The sequence below is a fragment of the Ciona intestinalis genome, unplaced genomic scaffold (assembly GCF_000224145.3).
Source record: "Ciona intestinalis unplaced genomic scaffold, KH HT000135.1, whole genome shotgun sequence".
In the NCBI taxonomy this organism is placed as follows: domain Eukaryota; kingdom Metazoa; phylum Chordata; class Ascidiacea; order Phlebobranchia; family Cionidae; genus Ciona; species Ciona intestinalis.
The window spans coordinates 1-19,116 of record NW_004190457.1 but is presented as its reverse complement, the minus strand read 5'-3'; the positions used below and the strand labels follow the sequence as shown (position 1 = coordinate 19,116).

General features: G+C 39.8%; 6 protein-coding genes across 6 annotated transcripts in view; 2 read left to right on the top strand and 4 right to left on the bottom strand.

Annotated features, from left to right (window-relative positions):
• LOC100181037 (mitochondrial enolase superfamily member 1) overlaps positions 1–1,828 on the bottom strand; it is a 3,804-nt gene extending 1,976 nt beyond the window's left edge. Inside the window, exons 1-7 of the mRNA XM_002129330.5 lie at positions 1,438–1,828; positions 1,262–1,367; positions 1,086–1,201; positions 949–1,035; positions 773–840; positions 612–682; positions 470–552 (exon numbers count right to left, since the gene is read on the bottom strand). Coding sequence (XP_002129366.3) covers positions 470–552; positions 612–682; positions 773–840; positions 949–1,035; positions 1,086–1,201; positions 1,262–1,367; positions 1,438–1,671 — 765 coding nt within the window. The 5' untranslated portion in view covers positions 1,672–1,828. The remainder of the gene's footprint in view (positions 1–469; positions 553–611; positions 683–772; positions 841–948; positions 1,036–1,085; positions 1,202–1,261; positions 1,368–1,437) is intronic.
• Positions 1,727–5,424, top strand: LOC100178124 (inositol monophosphatase 3-like). Its single transcript, XM_002125355.5, has 9 exons — positions 1,727–1,956; positions 2,017–2,177; positions 2,325–2,471; positions 2,993–3,155; positions 3,266–3,361; positions 3,602–3,754; positions 3,875–4,885; positions 4,940–5,074; positions 5,218–5,424. Exons 1-7 carry the CDS (start codon positions 1,944–1,946, stop codon positions 4,114–4,116), a joined length of 975 nt encoding a protein of 324 aa, XP_002125391.1. The 5' UTR covers positions 1,727–1,943; the 3' UTR covers positions 4,117–4,885; positions 4,940–5,074; positions 5,218–5,424.
• Positions 5,373–8,489, bottom strand: nachr (neuronal acetylcholine receptor subunit beta-2-like). Its single transcript, NM_001278947.1, is given in 9 exon segments — positions 5,373–5,528; positions 5,703–5,866; positions 6,040–6,237; positions 6,452–6,663; positions 6,978–7,118; positions 7,362–7,535; positions 7,692–7,846; positions 8,013–8,158; positions 8,422–8,489. Coding segments are annotated over 9 exon segments (1,356 nt in total). The 5' UTR covers positions 8,474–8,489; the 3' UTR covers positions 5,373–5,414.
• Positions 8,490–8,773: 284 nt separating this feature from the next.
• Positions 8,774–14,156, bottom strand: LOC100182842 (DNA-directed RNA polymerase, mitochondrial-like). Its single transcript, XM_002124624.5, has 12 exons — positions 13,835–14,156; positions 13,506–13,690; positions 13,197–13,369; positions 12,714–13,085; positions 11,831–12,533; positions 11,477–11,663; positions 10,818–11,242; positions 10,384–10,614; positions 10,121–10,299; positions 9,733–9,877; positions 9,278–9,534; positions 8,774–9,096 (listed from the first exon to the last, which is right to left on the bottom strand). Exons 1-12 carry the CDS (start codon positions 14,037–14,039, stop codon positions 8,814–8,816), a joined length of 3,345 nt encoding a protein of 1,114 aa, XP_002124660.1. The 5' UTR covers positions 14,040–14,156; the 3' UTR covers positions 8,774–8,813.
• An 862-nt stretch (positions 14,157–15,018) lies between these two features.
• On the bottom strand, positions 15,019–17,029 carry LOC100185206 (transmembrane protein 161B). The gene has a single exon (XM_002124004.4). The coding sequence runs from the start codon at positions 16,607–16,609 to the stop codon at positions 15,206–15,208; it is 1,404 nt and encodes a 467-aa protein (XP_002124040.1). The 5' UTR covers positions 16,610–17,029; the 3' UTR covers positions 15,019–15,205.
• A 61-nt stretch (positions 17,030–17,090) lies between these two features.
• LOC100175013 (tyrosyl-DNA phosphodiesterase 1) lies at positions 17,091–18,783 on the top strand. Its single transcript, XM_002123863.4, is given in 2 exon segments — positions 17,091–18,557; positions 18,559–18,783. Coding segments are annotated over 2 exon segments (1,581 nt in total). The 5' UTR covers positions 17,091–17,148; the 3' UTR covers positions 18,731–18,783.
• The last annotated feature ends 333 nt before the right edge of the window (positions 18,784–19,116 follow it).

Here is a 19,116-nt window from a genome sequence, read left to right as displayed (position 1 = left end):
ACGTCTTCGCGACATTTCTGTAAATTTAAGTTTGATAAAAACTATGGAACCTGAGTAACCTTTGACCCCTGTAACTTTGACCCCCTGTAACTTTGACCCCCTGTAGCTTTAACCCCTTGTAACTTTGAACCCCTGTAACCTTGACCCCCTGTAACCTTGACCCAAAGTAACCTTGACCCCAAGTAACCTTGACCCCAAGTAATTTTTACCCCCTGTAACCTTGATCCCCTGTAACTTTCACCCCAAGTAACCTTTGACCTCAAGTAACCTTTAACCCCAAGTAATATTTGACCGCAAGTACCCCTTGACCCCATGTAACCTTTGACCCCAAGTAACCTTTGACCCGAGTACCCCTTGACCCAATGTAACCTTTGACCACAAGTAACCTTTGACCCCCTGTAACCTTAACCCAAATGTAACCTTGAACCCGAGTAACCTTTGACCACAAGTACCCCTTGACCCCACCCACCTTAACAAGCGTTTCATCGGAATATCCCAACCACGCTGTTGAAGTTGTGTAAGCGGGGAATCCCTTTTCCATCAATATCAACTCTATGACATCACAAAGTTTATTATGACATCATAGTATAAGATTCATGACATCACAATACCTCTTTCTTTCTGCGTTCCTTTGTTTCTCGTCAATAACTTCAAAGCTTCGTCTTTCGTTAAAACGTCGGTTCTGCAACGTTATCGATTATATTACAACCACTAGGAGGCAATATACGACCACTAGTTGATATACGACCACTAGGAGGCGATATATACCCACATATAACTGAAGTCAACCAGACTCACAACCTCGTGTGGTGACATCTCCGCAAGTAACTTCCACACTGGCTGTAAATAATAGACATCATATATACACAACATAGATATCTTGTATATAAAACATAGACATCCTGTAAACAACATAGATATCTTATACACAACATAGATATCTTATACCTTGCCACACTTTTTCCCCCACAAGTCCCAAAGTGCGTTGAATATCGCTGCCGATGCCATATGTATGACGCCTTTCTCCGGTCCAAGCTGTCATAACATCGTTAATATTAAATGTATAACTAACACGAACCACCCACCCATCTAAGCTGGCCCTCCTGGGTGATTTCGCGACAAAATTTCCCAAAATTTGAATAAATGTCCGACAATTGTCTTCCAATCACGTGACCTCTAATAACCTCAATCGCCTTCACCACTATGATGTCATCATTACGTCATCGATACATCACACCAACCATTATGACGTCATACTTACGTATATCGTTTCCTCGTCCAAGACTGAACGTCAACCCACACCCGATGACGTCATCAGCATCTGTTGCCATGGTGACGTAAGCAGCTGAATAATCGACCTCGCCATGCTGGGGTCAAAAGGTCATGAACTTTAACTTAACACGCACCAATACACACGCAACGCCACACTTTACATACCATGGCGTCGGATCCATGATGCTCCAGTGACGTAGGGAACCTGACGTCACAAACGTCAATCTTGGTGATTTTTCCAGTAACTTCCATTTTAAACTTTAACACACAATGTACAATACAAAACTTTACGCAACAACTTTGCAGCGAAACAACAATAGCGACCTTTGAGCCCAGGAAGTCACATGATAATTCAACAACAAAAAAATAAAATAATGTTGTTTCTATTTTTCCTAACATTTCTATGATGTTTGCTTAAAAAATAGAAATCATATAACATGTACATCTGTCATCTGTCATCTATGTCGAATAATTTACAAAGTGTTTATTAAAATTATTGAAACTTTTATTTGTGGGCTTTGTTGCAATAAAAAAAAAACAATTTTAATTTAACGTAAATAAAAAAATAATAACAAAATATAGAAATTATTCCAAAGTATATTTGCCCAACTAAACACTGCAAATACTTTGGTAAACTTGACACGACTCAACTTTTCAAACAACCTGGAGCAATGACGTCAAAAGGTGGATATATTATTACGTCACAATTAAATACTAAATTAATAATGGTTATTACGTTATCAGGAATCCGCGTTCTACCGATGCGCGTCGCTTTATTAGTCGTGGTCACGTGTTTGGTTGTTTATTATTTTGTTTCGAAACCAAAATCTGAACCTAAGGGTTATGTTGATCTTCATCGCCTCCTAGTGGCTGGGATAGGTGCAGCTGAGATGGGCGGGAACGAAGTATGTTATTTCTATATTTTTTTATTCGTAGCTTATTTTAACGACTGTCGTTTTATTGCTAATTCCCTTCTCTTCGTTGTTTTAATTAATTTGATCTTTGTATTCGAAGAGATTTGTTTCTATCATTTAAACCCCAATGTTCGGCAGGTACGCAGAGTTCGCGAGGGAAATACCCTGGGTGAGAAAAGCAAGGGTGAGACACTCGAGGGGGTAAACGACCCTCTAACGATGGGTGACACAGCATCACATCGCGTCATGTATCATTCCCTTAAAGCTGCTTTCCCGATGGTTAATGTAAGATTTCTATTGTAGGTAGCAACCGACGTGTAAAAGTGATAGATTTAACTTGAATTCACTCCAAATTTACTGAAGTCTTTAGGTTGAATAATATAACATGCTTTTAACACAGTTGACGTGTATTAATCAGTAAGCTATGTCACCATTTCCTGTTCGTGTGTGTATTTTAGGAAACGCCTTACGAGATTAAAGGTTTGATAAGATGTGGACAAGCGTTTCCTAACATACACACACGAACAGGAAGTTGTATCACAGCTTACTGATTAATACGTAAGCACAAGAGTTTACACACGGCATATGTTAACTGTGGTACAAGCATGTTAGATTATTTTTTCACTTGTCGGTCGCTACAATATGATATTGATAATATTGTTCCAACCCAGTGGTCACTAATGGGTTGTCCAAATGGTCAGCCATCCGGAAAGTAACAAACTTGGTAACGATGTGTTATCCCACCCGAGGATGAGTTACGTTCAATATAGCGTTGTTTAACATATGATTTCTGTGATGACCCACAGGTCGTTTCCGAGGAAACGGACGTCAAGGATTCGGAGCTGCTAATCCGTCTTCCCCCGCTAGCCAATGAGGAGGTGGGGAAGATGGGACTAGGGTCGGAGGTCGTTAACGCTAGTGATGTCACAATGTGGATTGATCCATTGGACGCAACAAAGGAATATACGGGTTCGTTGGATCGTAATAAAATGTCGCTTAACCTATCTATGGTGTTGTATTTAAGGAGATTATAAGAAAATTTATTTATTCGGAGAAATAACATGTTGTTGTATTCACAGAGAAGTTGTTACAATACGTGACAACCATGGTTTGCGTGGCAGTTGATGGCAAACCTGTCATCGGAATTATTCATAAACCGTTCGAGCGGAAAACATGTGAGATATCTATGTTTACAATATTTGTGTTGATATAGCGTGTTTTAACGACTGTCGTTTTGATGCTAATTCCTTTCTTTGCGTTGTTTTAATTAATTTGATCTTAGCTATCGTATTCTAAGATAAATATATAATTTCATTTCTATTTAAGAATTATGCCGACCCTATATTAATAAAAGCTTTGTATCGATGAGATGATATAAGATATCTATGTTTCATCAATAATTGTTCAACCGACAGATTGGTCGTGGGTCGGGCACGGGACCAATATTGACGACAAATCCAATGATGACATCACAAAGATCATTGTTTCGTTGTCGCACAAAGGGGACGTGGAGGACGTAGCGAAACGTGCGTTTGGGGACGTTAGTGTCATTGGGGCCGGAGGAGCTGGTACGTTGTTTGTTGTAGAACAGACACGAGGTGTATAAAACAGAACACTCGTGGTATAACGACTGTCGTTGCCCCAAGGATAAGTTACATTCATGTTACATTTATATGATATCTATGCAGGGTATAAAAGCCTCGCATTATTCGACGGGACGGCTTCCGTTTACGTCCACACGACGAGGATCAAGAAATGGGACATTTGCGCCGGGAATGCAATCGTGCGGAACGCTGGAGGTCACATGACCACATTGACAGGAAGTGAGATCGATTATTCGAGTCACGGTTCACCGATTAACGACAAAGGGCTCGTAGCCGCCGTGCGAAAACACCAGCATTACCTCACCAAACTCAATTTTGGACATTAATATGATATCTATGTTGCACTTACACACGTACTTATGTTATTTCTTTTATTTTGGTGCTTTTTGTAAAAACACAATTATTATTTATATCTTTGGCCACAGACGGTATTATGACATCATAACCTGTTAGAAATTATTTATTACAGCAATAAAAATGTCGGCGACATATGGCTGGTGGTTTATATGATGTTTATGACGTCATTATTCAGCCATTGTGATGTTTGCATTGTAACACGGAAGCTAGTCACCACGGCAACCCCAATTAATCCATTGTTTGCATAACAATGAGTGATTGTTCACTTCCGTTTCATCAGGTTTATGACATCACAGATGGACAATCAATATCCGAACAAACATTTGTTTCGATGTGGAAGACGTGTTTGTTACAACACGGGTTGGCGATATAAAAACGACCACTTTCGATGAATTTTCATTTAAAGGATTTTGAAGACAGGGGTGACTGTGATGTCATAGTAGGTGTAATATTGGGGGTAGTTGGGGTGATATGGGAACCCAACACTGAAACAGGGGTGATATTATGTTGTTACACCCAAGGTTTAATAATTGTGGTTCCGTATGTTTGGTGCGTTGTCACCGCAGTTATTGTGTAAAAATGCATAAGCATATGTTGGATTGTTATTAACATTTATTTATCGACTTTATTTCAGACAAACATGAATTTGATGACATCATCAGCATTAGTTGTGTGCGCGTTTGTGTGTATGATGTCACAGTTAGTGGGCGGGGCTACGTTAACATCGAGTGAGATATTGTAAGATATCTATGCTTGCATTGTGATGTCATATTTATCGAGTGTTTGTTACAGAAAAGACCTCTCTAGCGCTTCCAGTGGTGAGCATGTGACGCAGAAGAGATATGCTGAGTCAGCGTTTACGAGCATGGCAGCGAAACAGATGGATCACGCCGCGTTTCAACAATTGCTACGATTATTTGGAAAAAGGTTTGTGATGTCATAATGAAGCTTTTTTATCAAAGTCGTTATAACACGGGCCCCAGCTTTTGAGTTTTCACATATGTTACTTTGTGGGTAATTAATTTACGAACATCTTATTGACGTCTTTAATAATCATTATTTGCATGAAGGGCGATCAAACGATCAGGTGGGATGCCCGAAACCATGAATGCGAACCCACAACCCACGGAAGGCGGTATGAACGATAATTACGTCGTCATACTCGCAAGGGAGGATTTCCTACAGAAAGTGCTTAACAACGAAGCTCAGAATGATTTGTCGTGAATAATATTGTCGTACTTTATATGATTTCTATGAATAAACTGCATCACACAAAAGGTTGAATGAATATTCCGATCGTTCCGATCGCGCAAACTCCAACGAACACGAACAAAAACATTCGGTCGATCACCATGGCAACGTATTTCCAATCTTCGTGGACCTACAGGGTAGAAATATAGAAATAATATAAAACTTACAAAATAGTAGAAATAATATTTATATAATCATTGGAAAATTATAGAAATACCAGAAAATCCGCACAATTATCGATTTAAGAAATTCTTGGTTTAATATATATCATAAACTCACACACCATAGAAACAACATTACCCACATTTTTATTTTCGTCTTCGGCCCTCAAGTGGTCAGCAATGAACTTGACTCCCTCTAGTGCCGAACTTACATCGCGCGGTAATTTCACCTCGGATTTACCTCGTTTACGATTCCTTATGACATCACTTCCTGATAATTCGGTTACGTCGACTCCGTATGTTGCGTCTGTGATGTCATAGTATGACATCATCATGTATATATATCATGCAAGGGTTATTTTTAAATGTGAAAGAGACATTTAGTTTCATCTGCCATATAACGAGGCATCACTGAGGTCCAAACACATATGGCATCACCATACTATGACATCATCACCGTACTATGACATCATCACCCACCGTTAACCTTGCATCTACATCGATCATCCGTCCCCGGTCGTTCCATCCCAAGTAGTGGGGGAAGATGGTTGAGGAAAATGGTACGGATCCACGGAGGCATCGTGTGCGTTGATGGCGATCGATGGTGGATGTTAAGCACGCACACAGATGCAACGATGGATAATGTCACCAACATCATTGTAAACATCAGGTATTTACCTGGGGGGGTGTATAAGTAAACATCAGGTATTTACCTTTAAATACGATAACACAGGTTAAATTAATTTAAACAAATAAAAGAAGGAATTCAGCAGCAAAATAATAGTCGTTAAAACACACGGGTAAAAATACTTGAGGAAAAATGTAAAATAGACGAGTGCTGACATTGAGATTCAACCATGGTTTGTAGTTTTTATTAAAATATCCAACTCACCAATCAGCGGGACATCGAGCGATGTTGGAGGAACGATCTTCGATATAAGGAGGAGGAACACAGTAAGAGCGAGGAGAACCGATATACATAACGTCATCTTCTCCCCACAATCGGAAGGTAGATAGAATACGAGGATGGCTAGCGATGTTATCAATATACAGGGGATGATAAGGTTGATGGTGTAGAACAACGGCTTGCGACGGATAATTAAACTGGGGGGGTGGGCGGTTAGTATATTAGAAGTGTAAGAGAGATAGTGATTTTAGAATAATAACATACATTATACACAGTATAAATGAGAAAGGTTCTTGTGACGATTGTTTTTGTGTAATATACTCAATCAGATTTGGCAACATCAGGATTTGCCTTCAAGTGACCAAGGAAACTTACCCTCTATCTAATCCTATGTTAGAAAATATTAATTTTGTCGAACGGCAACAATTTATTTCAAAGAACTTAAGCTTTCAATCAGAAGACAACTTTGAAGGTTCAATATAAAGAATATAATTAGTGACATAACAATCACCTATATAATAGATCCTGGTACGTTTCATCGTTGGGGTTCACGTTAACCGACCCGGGGGTTTGCAGGATATCCCACTCACCACTAGGGGTAAAGTCGTCGAGTGTCGCGTTCGGGTTCTTTAACTTCAACTCAATGTCTAACCTGGGGGGGTGTGTTAGTGTAATATATAGGGCGTATATGTTAATGTTGAATATAAAATGTTGTGTAACGCATTACATTGGTTTGTTTAATGAGAGCTTTCAAAAGGTTTGTTTAAATCAGGATTAAATACAAATACACTCATAATATGAACTTTCCAGCTTATCTCTTCGAATACGATAGCTAATTAAAACAAGGAAGAGAACGGAATTAACCGCAAGTTTGGAAAATTAAAAACCACGCGACCTGTTGTACGTCCACGACCGAAACATCATTGTGCAGTTCTGTTCGTCAAATGGAAAATGTCGAACTTTTATTTTACAAGCGCTCTTATAAATAGCAGGCGGCATCCACGTGACAGTTCCATTATTGAGTATTATTGCGTTGGATTGTAGGGAGACCTCATACATCCCATCAGCACTGTTGGAATGGGGGGGTTATACATGTGTAACGCTGCATGGTAAGATGGGAAACCTTTGGATCATTTTGATCTTTCTGTGCCACCAAGTGGGACAGAAAAGAGAATTACCCACTCTACCAAAAGTCCCATTGTTTATATGACATCACAATGCTTACTTGTTGTACAGCACAACATCCGGCAACCATATCATGTTGGATGGGAGTTGTACCTTCGTTATGTTCTCGTATCTCATCGGTTGCCATGACAACCGTTTATCAACCCACACTTGAGGGAGCCATACCTTCGTTATCATGTATTGTTCCCGCTCATTCTAGAACATGGTGTGTGTGTGATGTCATAGTATGTGACGTTATATTACGTCACATACCAATCCTTAACGTTATAATAGACATACCAATACACAACACGTTACATGACATCACAACACATGACATCACAACACATGACGTCACAATTTATGACGTCACAATACTCACGATCCCGATAAGTTGTGAGATGATGAGATCAAAATGAACATCAACTTTGCTTGTGATGGATTCGCTTGGTCGAATCAACTTGTTATAACGGACAGGATCCAATAAATGACGTAACAATTTCTCTTCGGCGTGCGCGCTTAGACACTCTGTGACGTCATAAATGTTAATTCAAACAACGAAGAGAAGGGAATTAGCAGCAAAACAACAGTCGTTAAAACATACTACGGGCACGAAACACGCAGCGAGAGTAAACGTGCCGGATAAAAACGTGTTTGCTAAACCAACGAAAACTTTGCTGCAACATTACGTAATCATGAGGCGACTAATTCATCAAACCTTCATTTCCAACGAATACGAGCTGCGTCACACCGTCATTCAACTTCTACGGAACAAAAGTTTCAACACTAACCTCTTATGACGTAACACAGGCACACAGCGATAAGCCAACATCGCGAACCCATTGTTGCAATTCTCAAATGACGGCCATGATTCCAGCTGCTTCAACTTATCGATTTAATTCTTTGTTTCTTTATTATCTTGAATTCTTTGTTTCTTTATTATCTTAAGAGGATTATTTCCTTTTTTCCCCACAGGAGGTTATGAGGTCACAATGCAACTTCAATGCGTTTACCACGTCACAATCGATCTATTGATAATACGTCACAGTGGTGATTGTGACACAAGGGAAGATTAAATTTAATTATAAATCGTCATAATTACCTTTCTTACATAACTTTGGATGAAATAAATAACGATTATTACGTCATAGTAATTTATTTAAAAACGTCGCAAAAATAAAAATCAACTAAAAAAGAAAACTGAATTTTTAACTTGATTTAAATCGAAATCCCCTTTTGTGGGAACATTGTTTAATAAGCTGAGTAATAATTCCTCTTGTAACGTGTTTGTGATGTCATGTGGCTCAGCAGGTTTAAGAAACTTTTTAAGATGACTTGCAAGTTTTTCAAGTATTGGTTGTGAATGTAATTTCACAAATTGTTCACGGCAAATCACGTTCATGATATCGACATCACATGCGTGAGTCCAATAACAATCATGGACGGCAGAGAACTTGATGCCGAACCTGCGGAAGATGAAACTTTGTGGGCGATTGTCATGTATGGCTGACAATTTAGACAACCCATTAGTGACCACTGGGTTGGAGCAATTGTCGTTAAGGGTCTCGCCCAAGGACACATACGCCAACAATGGTAGCAGCGAGCATGATTATTATTATATTATTTCTATTATTACACAACACTCACTTGTGGCAGTATAGAGCTGTTAGCATCATATGCGTTGAATCGAGCGAGTGAATAAAGTTTGGGGGAAAGGCGTTCGTTTGTTTCATCACATTTGGTGCCGTTGTTGCACGGGTGAAGTTGATTCGTTGAAGCTGAGTGTCCATTGTTTGCGTCATAATGCTATGGTATGGTTGAACGACTCGAAGTCCCAGGGGGGTTTCCCATTCAACGGGATTCCCCCCACGTGATACACATCGTGCGATGTCAGTGAACCATTTCTGTGGATTGTGATGTCATATTAATTACAACTTTTTTACATTCAAGAATAGAAAATCGAAAGACAGAATATAGCGACAAAACAACAATTGTTAAAACACACTTACAATTAAAATACATCCAAATTTATTTGGAAGAAAGAACCAGTTAGCCGATTTTATTCTTAATCTCTGTAACAAACAAACTTATCCCCACAATACCTGTATATGGCTAGCCCCGGTGAATATCTCGTTAATACTTTGAAACAACGCGTCAACTAAATACATGGCGCCTTTCAGTGAATGTTGACGAGGGAAATCATCAAGGTACAAAAGTTGACGTTGGACTTGCAGCACCCCTCCGTATCTGTGCGTATATATGTTGTTATGAACACAACCAACCTGGATATCTGCTTGGAAGATCAGGGCTCCCACCATGATGTATGTACGACAAAGTAACATTGGGGTTAAACAAGGGGGAGATACAGTAATAATGTAAAGATCAGAATATTGGGAACTTTTGCAAAGTTGTGTACCTGGTGTTACAATGTGACTTGATATAATGACATCACAATTACAATCACACCAACCATTATGACATCACACCCACCTTGTTACACCATACACCGTTGTCATGACGGTTTGCTTCACGACTTGCCTCGTTACAAATCCTTCCAAAACTTTCGCGACCTCCGACCCTCTATCAGCATCTAGCGACCGAATGTTTTCAACTTTTGCGGCAACTCCAGCGTAAATATCTTGCGGAACACTAGAGGGGGCAAGATTCACCTGGTGACGATGGGAACAATACAATTATCCATGGATATAACACGTAACCAAAGATAGGCATGGACAACACATGCCCTCCCTTACCTGTTGCGCACCCAGTGTGTCCCTCCCCAACGCCGCATAATGTTGCAATCCGTTACACGACCCATCCTGGTACACCGGCAAATTACAAACGTAATCCTCCGGATTCCTCGTTCGTAATGCATCAGCGAGCACGAAACACGCAGCGAGCGTTTGCCACGGTTCATCGCTTTCTTTCCACCAACATCTGCCATCTAGTGGTCGATCCGCGGAATCCAATATTTCGTCCATCATCTGGACATGGAGATCATATTAATATTATAAACATATTATATAATATATCTATTACGCTAATTATCTTTTTCATAAAAAAGTTGTTTGAATCAGTAGATAAAAACTAAATACAATAATAATATAAAAATAAATTTGACCATTTTGTGGAAATAAAAATATTGTAAAAACATGAAAATCAATTTTATAAAAACAAGTCAACCAACCTCATTCGCATAATCCAGCCTCGCAGCCATGCCTTCTTTCTTTTTCTCTCCCGTCAAATTAACGAGATGGATCTTCAACCAATTGAGTCCGTCGCCTCCTAGTGGCTTGCCATCAGCGAAAAGGAACAACGAGCGCGAAACATCAGACCCCATGTAGTTGAGATGACGCGACACGGGGTAAGTTCGGCCCCGGAAGTCGAGGTTGTGAGGAAACCAAACAATATCGTCGCGATAATAATCAGCGATTGATAATTTATAAAGTCCGTCGGCGTGAAGTGAATTCATCTCCAGTTTCAACTTAGTGGCCGCCCTCGCTGCCTCAAACATCTCTCCGCGTTTATTGGGGGGTAAGTCGGCCACGTTTGAAAGATCGGGGGGTTTGGGGGCAGAGGTGGCAGGCGGGGGAATCGAGAGTTTCTTGTCGCCTGTGGTGGGTGGGGTATTATGAGGCAATCAGGTTTAACAATAACCTAAACTTTGTAAAAAGTGACAACGCAATTATCTAAACTAGATGATATTTTCACATGAAGCCAACTCTAGGTAATGTTTCGCAGTTTCTTTTGTATAATATTCAAGTAAGGAAGAATAAGGTATTCAAAATAACAGTAACAAAACACCAATATTACATCATCACAACATGGTTATGACATCATAGTTACCATTATTCCTGAACAAACAGAGTTGAACATCGAGCACGCGTTGATTAATTTTCCATCCGACCGAACCGAGGATATTCAACGAGTCCATTACCGTGGTGACGTCTGATTGGTCGATCGTGTCTTCCTCTTGACCAATCACATCGCGGTACGAACGAACGAACTTTGTAGGGCTTGCTAAGTAACCTCCCTGTTAACAAGCGACGTTATGTTGGGTGCACACCTGCCTCTAGCTGTGAGGGTACGGTTCAAGGCTTTGCATTGCCGGCATTTACTGTTGTTACCCAACACGGGAGGATAAATAAGATACATTCAGTCATGATCATAATATTACAAACCTGATACAAGGGGAATTACCTGTGAGGGGTTTACCCACGGCAGAGGGGGAACTACCATTGGGAGAATCCCCGTTTCGAACTCGAAATCATGTTTCGCATCACTGAGCATCGCAACATACCCTGGATGTGGGACGGCCATCCCGTACATCTTACCACCCCATACTTTATAAGAGTTGAACACAGCTGGGATGTTCCGCAGTTTGACCCCTGACCCCCAGTCAAGGTTAAAGGTTAAAGTTGACACCATGACCTCAAGTAGTTTCAACCCAACAGTGAACAGCCACATGTTGTGCCAGGGTTCGATTCGGTGTCGCGTCGATATATTTCCAATCTTGTCTTCGAGTTGAAGCCATGATTGGCGTGGGGAAAGATTGCATCTATGCGTGTACATAGAGGTATAGTCAGAATATATCATACGAAGATTCTCGAAATATCCGTCGTGTTTGAGTTGATTAATGAGATGATGTGAATAAACCGATGATCCGAGTTCGTAACACAACACACTTGCTATGTTCCCACTCGCCGACATAGACATCATAAACTGTATTATGATGTCAACAAATGTTTCCGGGGGTAACACGCATAGAAACGGGTAAACGCCAGAAAATCGATGTTTTCGATATCGCGTCCATTTATCTTCCTCGCTGACTTTGAGTTGCTGAAACGAACGAAGTAATTCAACTTTCCACGTTGAGTGTAACGATTCAACTGCATCGCGTTTCCTGGATTAAAGTCATGTTTACGTAAATATTGACAACAATATTATGATGCATATACAACGGACCACAACAACTTAATGTCATGTTTAACATTTAAATATTAAAGAATAAATGTAAATAATCAAGCCAGCGTCCACCCACAAGTTACCACGTGGCTGACAATTAACATCTAACAAAACTTACTTTTGAATTGACTTTGAAACTTTTGCTCTCTTGTTTAAAACATTGGGGATTTTCCCTTTCCCGATAATTTCTTGCTGTAATTGTTTTTCGTAAAAATGTTTTAAAACTTTTGAATTCACAGAATCAAGGCGTATTGACGTGTTGGGGGTTTCCCCTCCGAGTCCCTGGGTCAATGGATTGTCACTACCCCCCTCAAGTGGTGGGGTGAACGAGTGTTTAAACCCAGGAAACGTAGATGTAATCGCGAGTTCGCACGAGTTGTAACATTCCATGTCGTGGCGACAATTGTCGAGAATGTCCAAACACGAATATCCGTACGTTGAGGTAAATCTCGTCAACAATCTACCCGATATTGCCGCGTTCGATTGAAACCTGCAAAAATATTTAGATGAAAATATTAATTGGCTGGGGAAAGCCTTTTAGTTAAAACAATAAAAAAAATTACTAAGTGAAATAAATTCTTAGGTAAAAATTCAAATTTACTTTTGCAACGAAGCCAGGATATAAGCACATGAGGCAGCAGAGGGCTTTCGTTTCGTTTGTTTCATTTTCTCGAATAAAATGAGGTTGATCTCGAATGGTGACACAGCATCGCCTCCTGGTGGATATCGAAGGTTCGTAGAACGGAAAACTTCTCGATGAATGAATTCTAAAACCTGGGATGAATAATGGATGATTGTCTAAAGCCTGGGACGGGAGTTTGGTCAACTCTGCCATTATTCAGATCTTATGCCAAAAAATCTCAAGACCTCATATATAAAGAATCTAGTATGGGGGAACCACCCAGCTTACCCTGTCATCAACGGAAGCAGCTGATTGGTCGAGTTTATCAATCACCGTGGCAACAGCATCGTCCAAATATCCGCCCTTGGCACAAGTTTCAACGTAATTTAACAAAAACTTTGACGACGTTGACATTTCTTGGAGATATTTGTTCCGGATCGTCGGTTTCTTGGGTTCCAGGTGAGTGGCTTCGGCTGTGGGGGTCAAGGGGGCTTTTTAGAAGTGGGGGGGACTTTGTAGTGTAGGTCAAGGGGGGTATAGGGGGGTTAGTTGTATGAATGATAAAGTAAGTTTGTGACACCTTTATTATATAACGGTAAGTAGTCAACAAGCCTCACCGTATTGTTCTTCAAATAATATTTCTTTTCCATCAAAACTGTGGAAACTATCATCATTATGAGGTAATAATGGATTCGACGCTTGAGCGGTCAATCCAGAATTTGCGGGGGAAATTCTTAATTTTCGGTGAAAAATAATTTTCTGATTTTTTCGTCGAAGAAATTTTAAAAAGTTTCGTTCGAAGCCAGCCCGAACTTGCAACATTATGACGTAACTGTACTAAACAATCACATTCTTTAACTAAATTCTAAATTCTCGAATTTTACATCAAAACACCATGCTGGTTTATTGTTACAACATAAACATCGTAATTATGACGTCATAAGATAGAAATCGAACAACGAAGTTCTTAAATTTAAAACAATCGTTTTAATAATTCTAAAATTAAATTATTTAAGTTTTTTATTATGTCGTAACTGTTATATCTAAAAAAGTACAATGACGTCATAATCAAAAACATGACTTACGCAATAATTTGTCATTGTTTTGATGATGACGCTGCAAATATTAAACTCACACCGATAGAATCTAGGTTTGCTTGCTTTTAACCCGACAGACAGTTTCAATCTTTGTGAAAATAATTATCAAGTGTTTAAGATTCATCGAGAAAGTGATTGTGACGTGTTGTAAGTGAACAATATATTCTAGAACATCCATTGTTTGGTCACAATTTGAAATCAGTTATTACGTTACAATGGTGTGTATTCCATGCATTGTTATTCCATTCTTATTATGGGTTTATCACAAATACATTCAACCGTGGGTTTACCCGATTGTTTCGAAGATATGGACGCCTAAGGTAACAACGGGGAATGGTGACGTAACTAAGGGGAGTGGTGACGTAAAAAAGGTAAGTTTGTGACGCAATAATTATCACAAATGTTCATGTTTGACCTGTGGATTTTTTATAGTTTATACAACTTTATTATAGACCACACTTCTTTCGACCCAATAAATGTAAATATGATTTTCTTTAACAACTGTTGTTTTGTTGCTAAGATTCTTTCATTTTTGCCACCGTAATTCATGAGAAAAATAATTTAATATTCTACTTGAAAGGTTTTGCATAATCCATTTAACTACTGTGCATTAACAAAAGTAATTATGATGTCATAATATTACAGTGTCCATTCAACAAACAACCAACGAACGAGGCTGTTGCTGGCGGCGATGACAAGAAAAATGAATGAACTGTATTTTAATTGTTTTGTGCAATAGAAAGGTGTCATGGGTTTTATTTCACGTCATTTTATCTTTTATTACATCACAAACACAGAGTTGTAAAATCACTGTTGTAAATAAATTGAAAACAATGAAAATTTTCGACAATTTTTTTTAAAACATTAAATTTAAAATGTTAAGAACCGAACTTAGCCGACGAGGTACGAGTGGTAGAGGAGTCCAAGGCAGCTTGCGATAAACCAGTTGGTGGATACCCACCATGCGATAAATGAACAAACACCTCGTAACAATTCAATTGTGAATACATCTGTGATGTCATGAAGTCCACTGTTGAACGACGAAACCATTTCAACAAATGTTGAATCTTGTGAAACATTGGCCGAGGTAACGTTCGATGATGGGATGTTTTGGACATAATTTGTTGAAACTTGTTTCCATGAGAAACCTCCGAGGCTCTTTAAGCACAAGGTGGAGCACAGGAGCAACACTAGAGGGCTCAAATATTGCATGGCGACGATCCCGAGGTAATAAAACACGTGTGCGATTGTTCGTTGGAGCTCGATGTTCGTTATCAAACCAGATTCTTTTTTTATTTTGTTCAACTTATCGAACGCAAGATTGAGGTAAGCTTGTAGATGGACACGAGTCAAACATAACCTCAGGACACATGCCAATAAAATAAAAATGATTCGAAATATTTCAAATTGTTCGTTTGTGAGTAAACTTGGCCCAACCATGATGTCACGTGCTAGAGGTTTCACCCATAGAAACATTATAACCAACGGGGCAAAGAAATTAAAATGAAGAGTTAAATTTAACAGGTTGTTGCCCTTTGCATATTTGAGCGAATGAAGATACATCTGGGACATCCTGATCGCAGGGAAGGCAATCAACAAGCCATGCAAAGCTCCGAAACCAGCAAGTAATAATTTCAAACCAGACAACGAAAACTGCTGATTCACCATTGTTGAATTGTGCTGAGTCATATTAATTGACGTGATTCCAAATTCGAGAATATCTTCTTTAATCATCAGCACACACAACCCACATAGAAATGAAATCATGCCAAACGTGATCGACATAGAGATCTCACCACCCTTCGAACTTGCGTACAACCACAAAATAGAAATCATATTTTTCACAGCAAACCACACCGACAACCCCACCCATATCATAGAAATATTAAACTCTCGCTCGGGACCCCATAGTTCATAATAAACCTCCGTGCCCACATACACAAACATCACAAACACTGAGTAATCCACCAACCACTCATAATCCGGGTAACTTCGCAAAACAACGACGTCAACCGGGTTAATCTTCTCCGCTTCTAATGAGATTTCTATGTTCCTCGGAACTTTGAAAGTTTTTTCCTCGGTTGGTTGTTGGTTTCTTCTATGCCTTCCCTTGCCATTAACTTTCTCCACGGGTTTCTTGGCCAACTTTTTAAGTTCATCATCGTGTGGATGTTTGTACCTCACTAACGTACCGTTACACAACAACCATCGTCCAAACGAAAACAGCGGCATTAACTTTTGGAGGAAACACGCCATAATTAACGTAAAGCAAAGTTGAAAGCCGAAGATTGCCATAGTTATTTCTAAAAAATATAAATTGTTGATATAATCATATAGATATTATTCATCTCTTTGAACCCGATAGCGAAGATTAATTAATTTAAAAAAAAAACAACGGAGAGAGAATGGAAATAGCAGCAAAACAACAATCGTTAAAACGCAAAACATAATTTTCGAAATCAAACTCTCTCAAAATCTCTAAACTGCAATATCTGACTTAAGAATCGCTGTTGTGACGTAATAAATGATTTTAGCGTAATCGCGGCTGTTGTCACAATGGTCATTTGTTCCAAACAATGGAATCATGGCGCTAACATCTGGAAGCGTGGATCAGAGGTTACTCGAGGTCACATTTATCTTCACATCTGTTCGTGAATCTTGGATGATTTTTCTCAAATTCCAAGTTAATCCATGTGAATTGTGACGTCACAGATAGTTGATTTTAGAATTCTGAAATGTTGTTTTAAATATTGTCGAGTCATAATTTTTGTGCAAACTCATAAACAGAAGTCACGTGGTAGCTGCTGAGTCACAAATGTTATTGTTCGGTAACAATGGCAGGGACAGGGTGGGAATTGTCGAGCAGCGATGACGAAAGCATTCTACCACGTCATAGTGACGTCATATACGCAAGCCCAACGACAATTAAACAAAGAAAAAAGTCGAAAGTTTTGTGTAAATTTGGCAAAAAATGTTTTCGTAAAAATCCACAGCATTTCGAGGAATATTCGCACCCGAACAAACGTGCACGTGGTGATGAAGAATCTGGGTCAAGCTCCAAAAAATTAAAAGTTGATGAAAACGACCCAGTTAAAATATGGGAGTCGTCCCCACACCATATATTCCTTACTACAGTGGATGGAGTGGATGATAAGTTTAATTATTCGCATCATGATGACGGTGATTTGTTTCCACCATCACTTGGGATCAAAGATGTTCTCAGTGAAAAGTTCGGAAATCTAATCGAGTCTGTGCAGTTTAATTACTGCATCGACGTTGATTGGCTTATACAGCAATACCCGGTATCGTGTCAGGGAAAGCCCCTTACTATCATCCATGGGGGTAACGTTTCCCCTAACCCCCAATACCCCAACATCACCCTTGTTAAAGTAAACCTCCCCCCATATGGAACCCACCACACAAAGATGATGTTGCTCCACTATACATCGGGGCTGCGTGTTGTTATTCTTACCACAAACCTCGTACCACAGGATTGGGGGCAGAAGACACAAGGTTTCTGGATGAGTCCCATCTTCCCCAAAACCACCCCAACTAAAACCTCAAAGTTTAAACCAAGATTTGGTTTGGAATACGTCTCATCATATAAAAATAAATCATTGCAACGATGGGTTGACCATATAAGGTCACATGACATGTCGTCCGCTAACGTGATTTTGATTGGTTCGATTCCTGGTCGACACACAGGTCACAACCTTTCAACCTGGGGTCACATGAGGTTAAGAAAGGTTTTGAAAAATGAGACGAAAAAGATCGATTCGAGCTGGCCTGTGATTGGTCAATTCTCAAGCATTGGTTCGTTGGGTTCGTCCAATCAGAAGTGGTTATGCAACGAATGGTTGACAAGTTTATCGTCGTGTAGTAACACGACCCTGGGTGCTTCCCCACCACTGAAACTCATCTTTCCCAGTGTAGACGACGTACGCATGAGTTTGGAAGGTTACCCCGCTGGTGCGTCGATCCCATACAGTCGCAACATCGCGCTAAAACAACCTTGGTTGCGACCGTACCTCCATAAATGGGTAGCCACGCATGCAGGTCGCACACAAGCTGCACCACATATTAAATCTTACGCACGTATCTCACCGTACAACACAAATATACGACTTCCATGGTTCCTGCTCACCAGTGCTAACCTGTCCAAAGCAGCCTGGGGAAGTTTAGAGAAAAATAATTCCCAGCTGTCAATCAAATCTTATGAACTAGGGGTATTATTCCTTCCCCCAGGATAATTCACGCCCATATTTTTACATTAATTCCGCCTCAAAACAAAATCGATTTCCCTGCCCGATATCGTTACCTTTGACCCCATATCGACCTCAGGATGAACCCTGGACATGGGATTCCCCCCACACAAAAGCCCCCGATCGCCATGGTAACATATGGCAACCTTCGTAATATTTTGGTGTTTTTTGTTTTCACAGATCTGAAAATTAAAATGCTGAAAAAAACATTTTTAGTTTATTTTCTCGTCACTGTTTCAAGATGTGACTCGGTAAGAGACATGATGAGTCACAATTACTATTATGACATCATACTATCCACTAGATGACCCCAGAAAGCATATGTGCGTTGGACTCTTGCGCGTCGTCGAGCCCACCTGTCTCGTCCCTCGAACTTTATTGCAAGGAATCGAGAGGTTTAGCCATGAGGGGGCGCTGTTGTGTGTATCTTAGTGACGACACTAATATTATGGGGTACCAATGGTTGTCATGGGGTAACAATGGTTGTTATGGGGTAACAATGGTTGTCATTGGGGTAACGATGGTTATAATGGGGGTAAC

What these genes read in the sequence shown, in the direction of transcription:
- LOC100185206 (XM_002124004.4), bottom strand. Translation starts at nt 16,609, where the DNA reads ATGGCAATCTTCGGCTTTCAACTTTGCTTTACGTTAATTATGGCGTGT.
- LOC100182842 (XM_002124624.5), bottom strand. Translation starts at nt 14,039, where the DNA reads ATGTTGCAAGTTCGGGCTGGCTTCGAACGAAACTTTTTAAAATTTCTT. An exon ending in CTGCTTCCGTTGATGACAGG is followed by an intron (nt 13,370 to 13,505) that starts GTAAGCTGGGTG and finishes TATTCATCCCAG; the next exon opens with GTTTTAGAATTCATTCATCG. An exon ending in GGCTGGATTATGCGAATGAG is followed by an intron (nt 10,615 to 10,817) that starts GTTGGTTGACTT and finishes CTCCATGTCCAG; the next exon opens with ATGATGGACGAAATATTGGA.
- LOC100178124 (XM_002125355.5), top strand. An exon ending in CTGAGATGGGCGGGAACGAA is followed by an intron (nt 2,178 to 2,324) that starts GTATGTTATTTC and finishes AATGTTCGGCAG; the next exon opens with GTACGCAGAGTTCGCGAGGG. An exon ending in CATTGGGGCCGGAGGAGCTG is followed by an intron (nt 3,755 to 3,874) that starts GTACGTTGTTTG and finishes ATATCTATGCAG; the next exon opens with GGTATAAAAGCCTCGCATTA.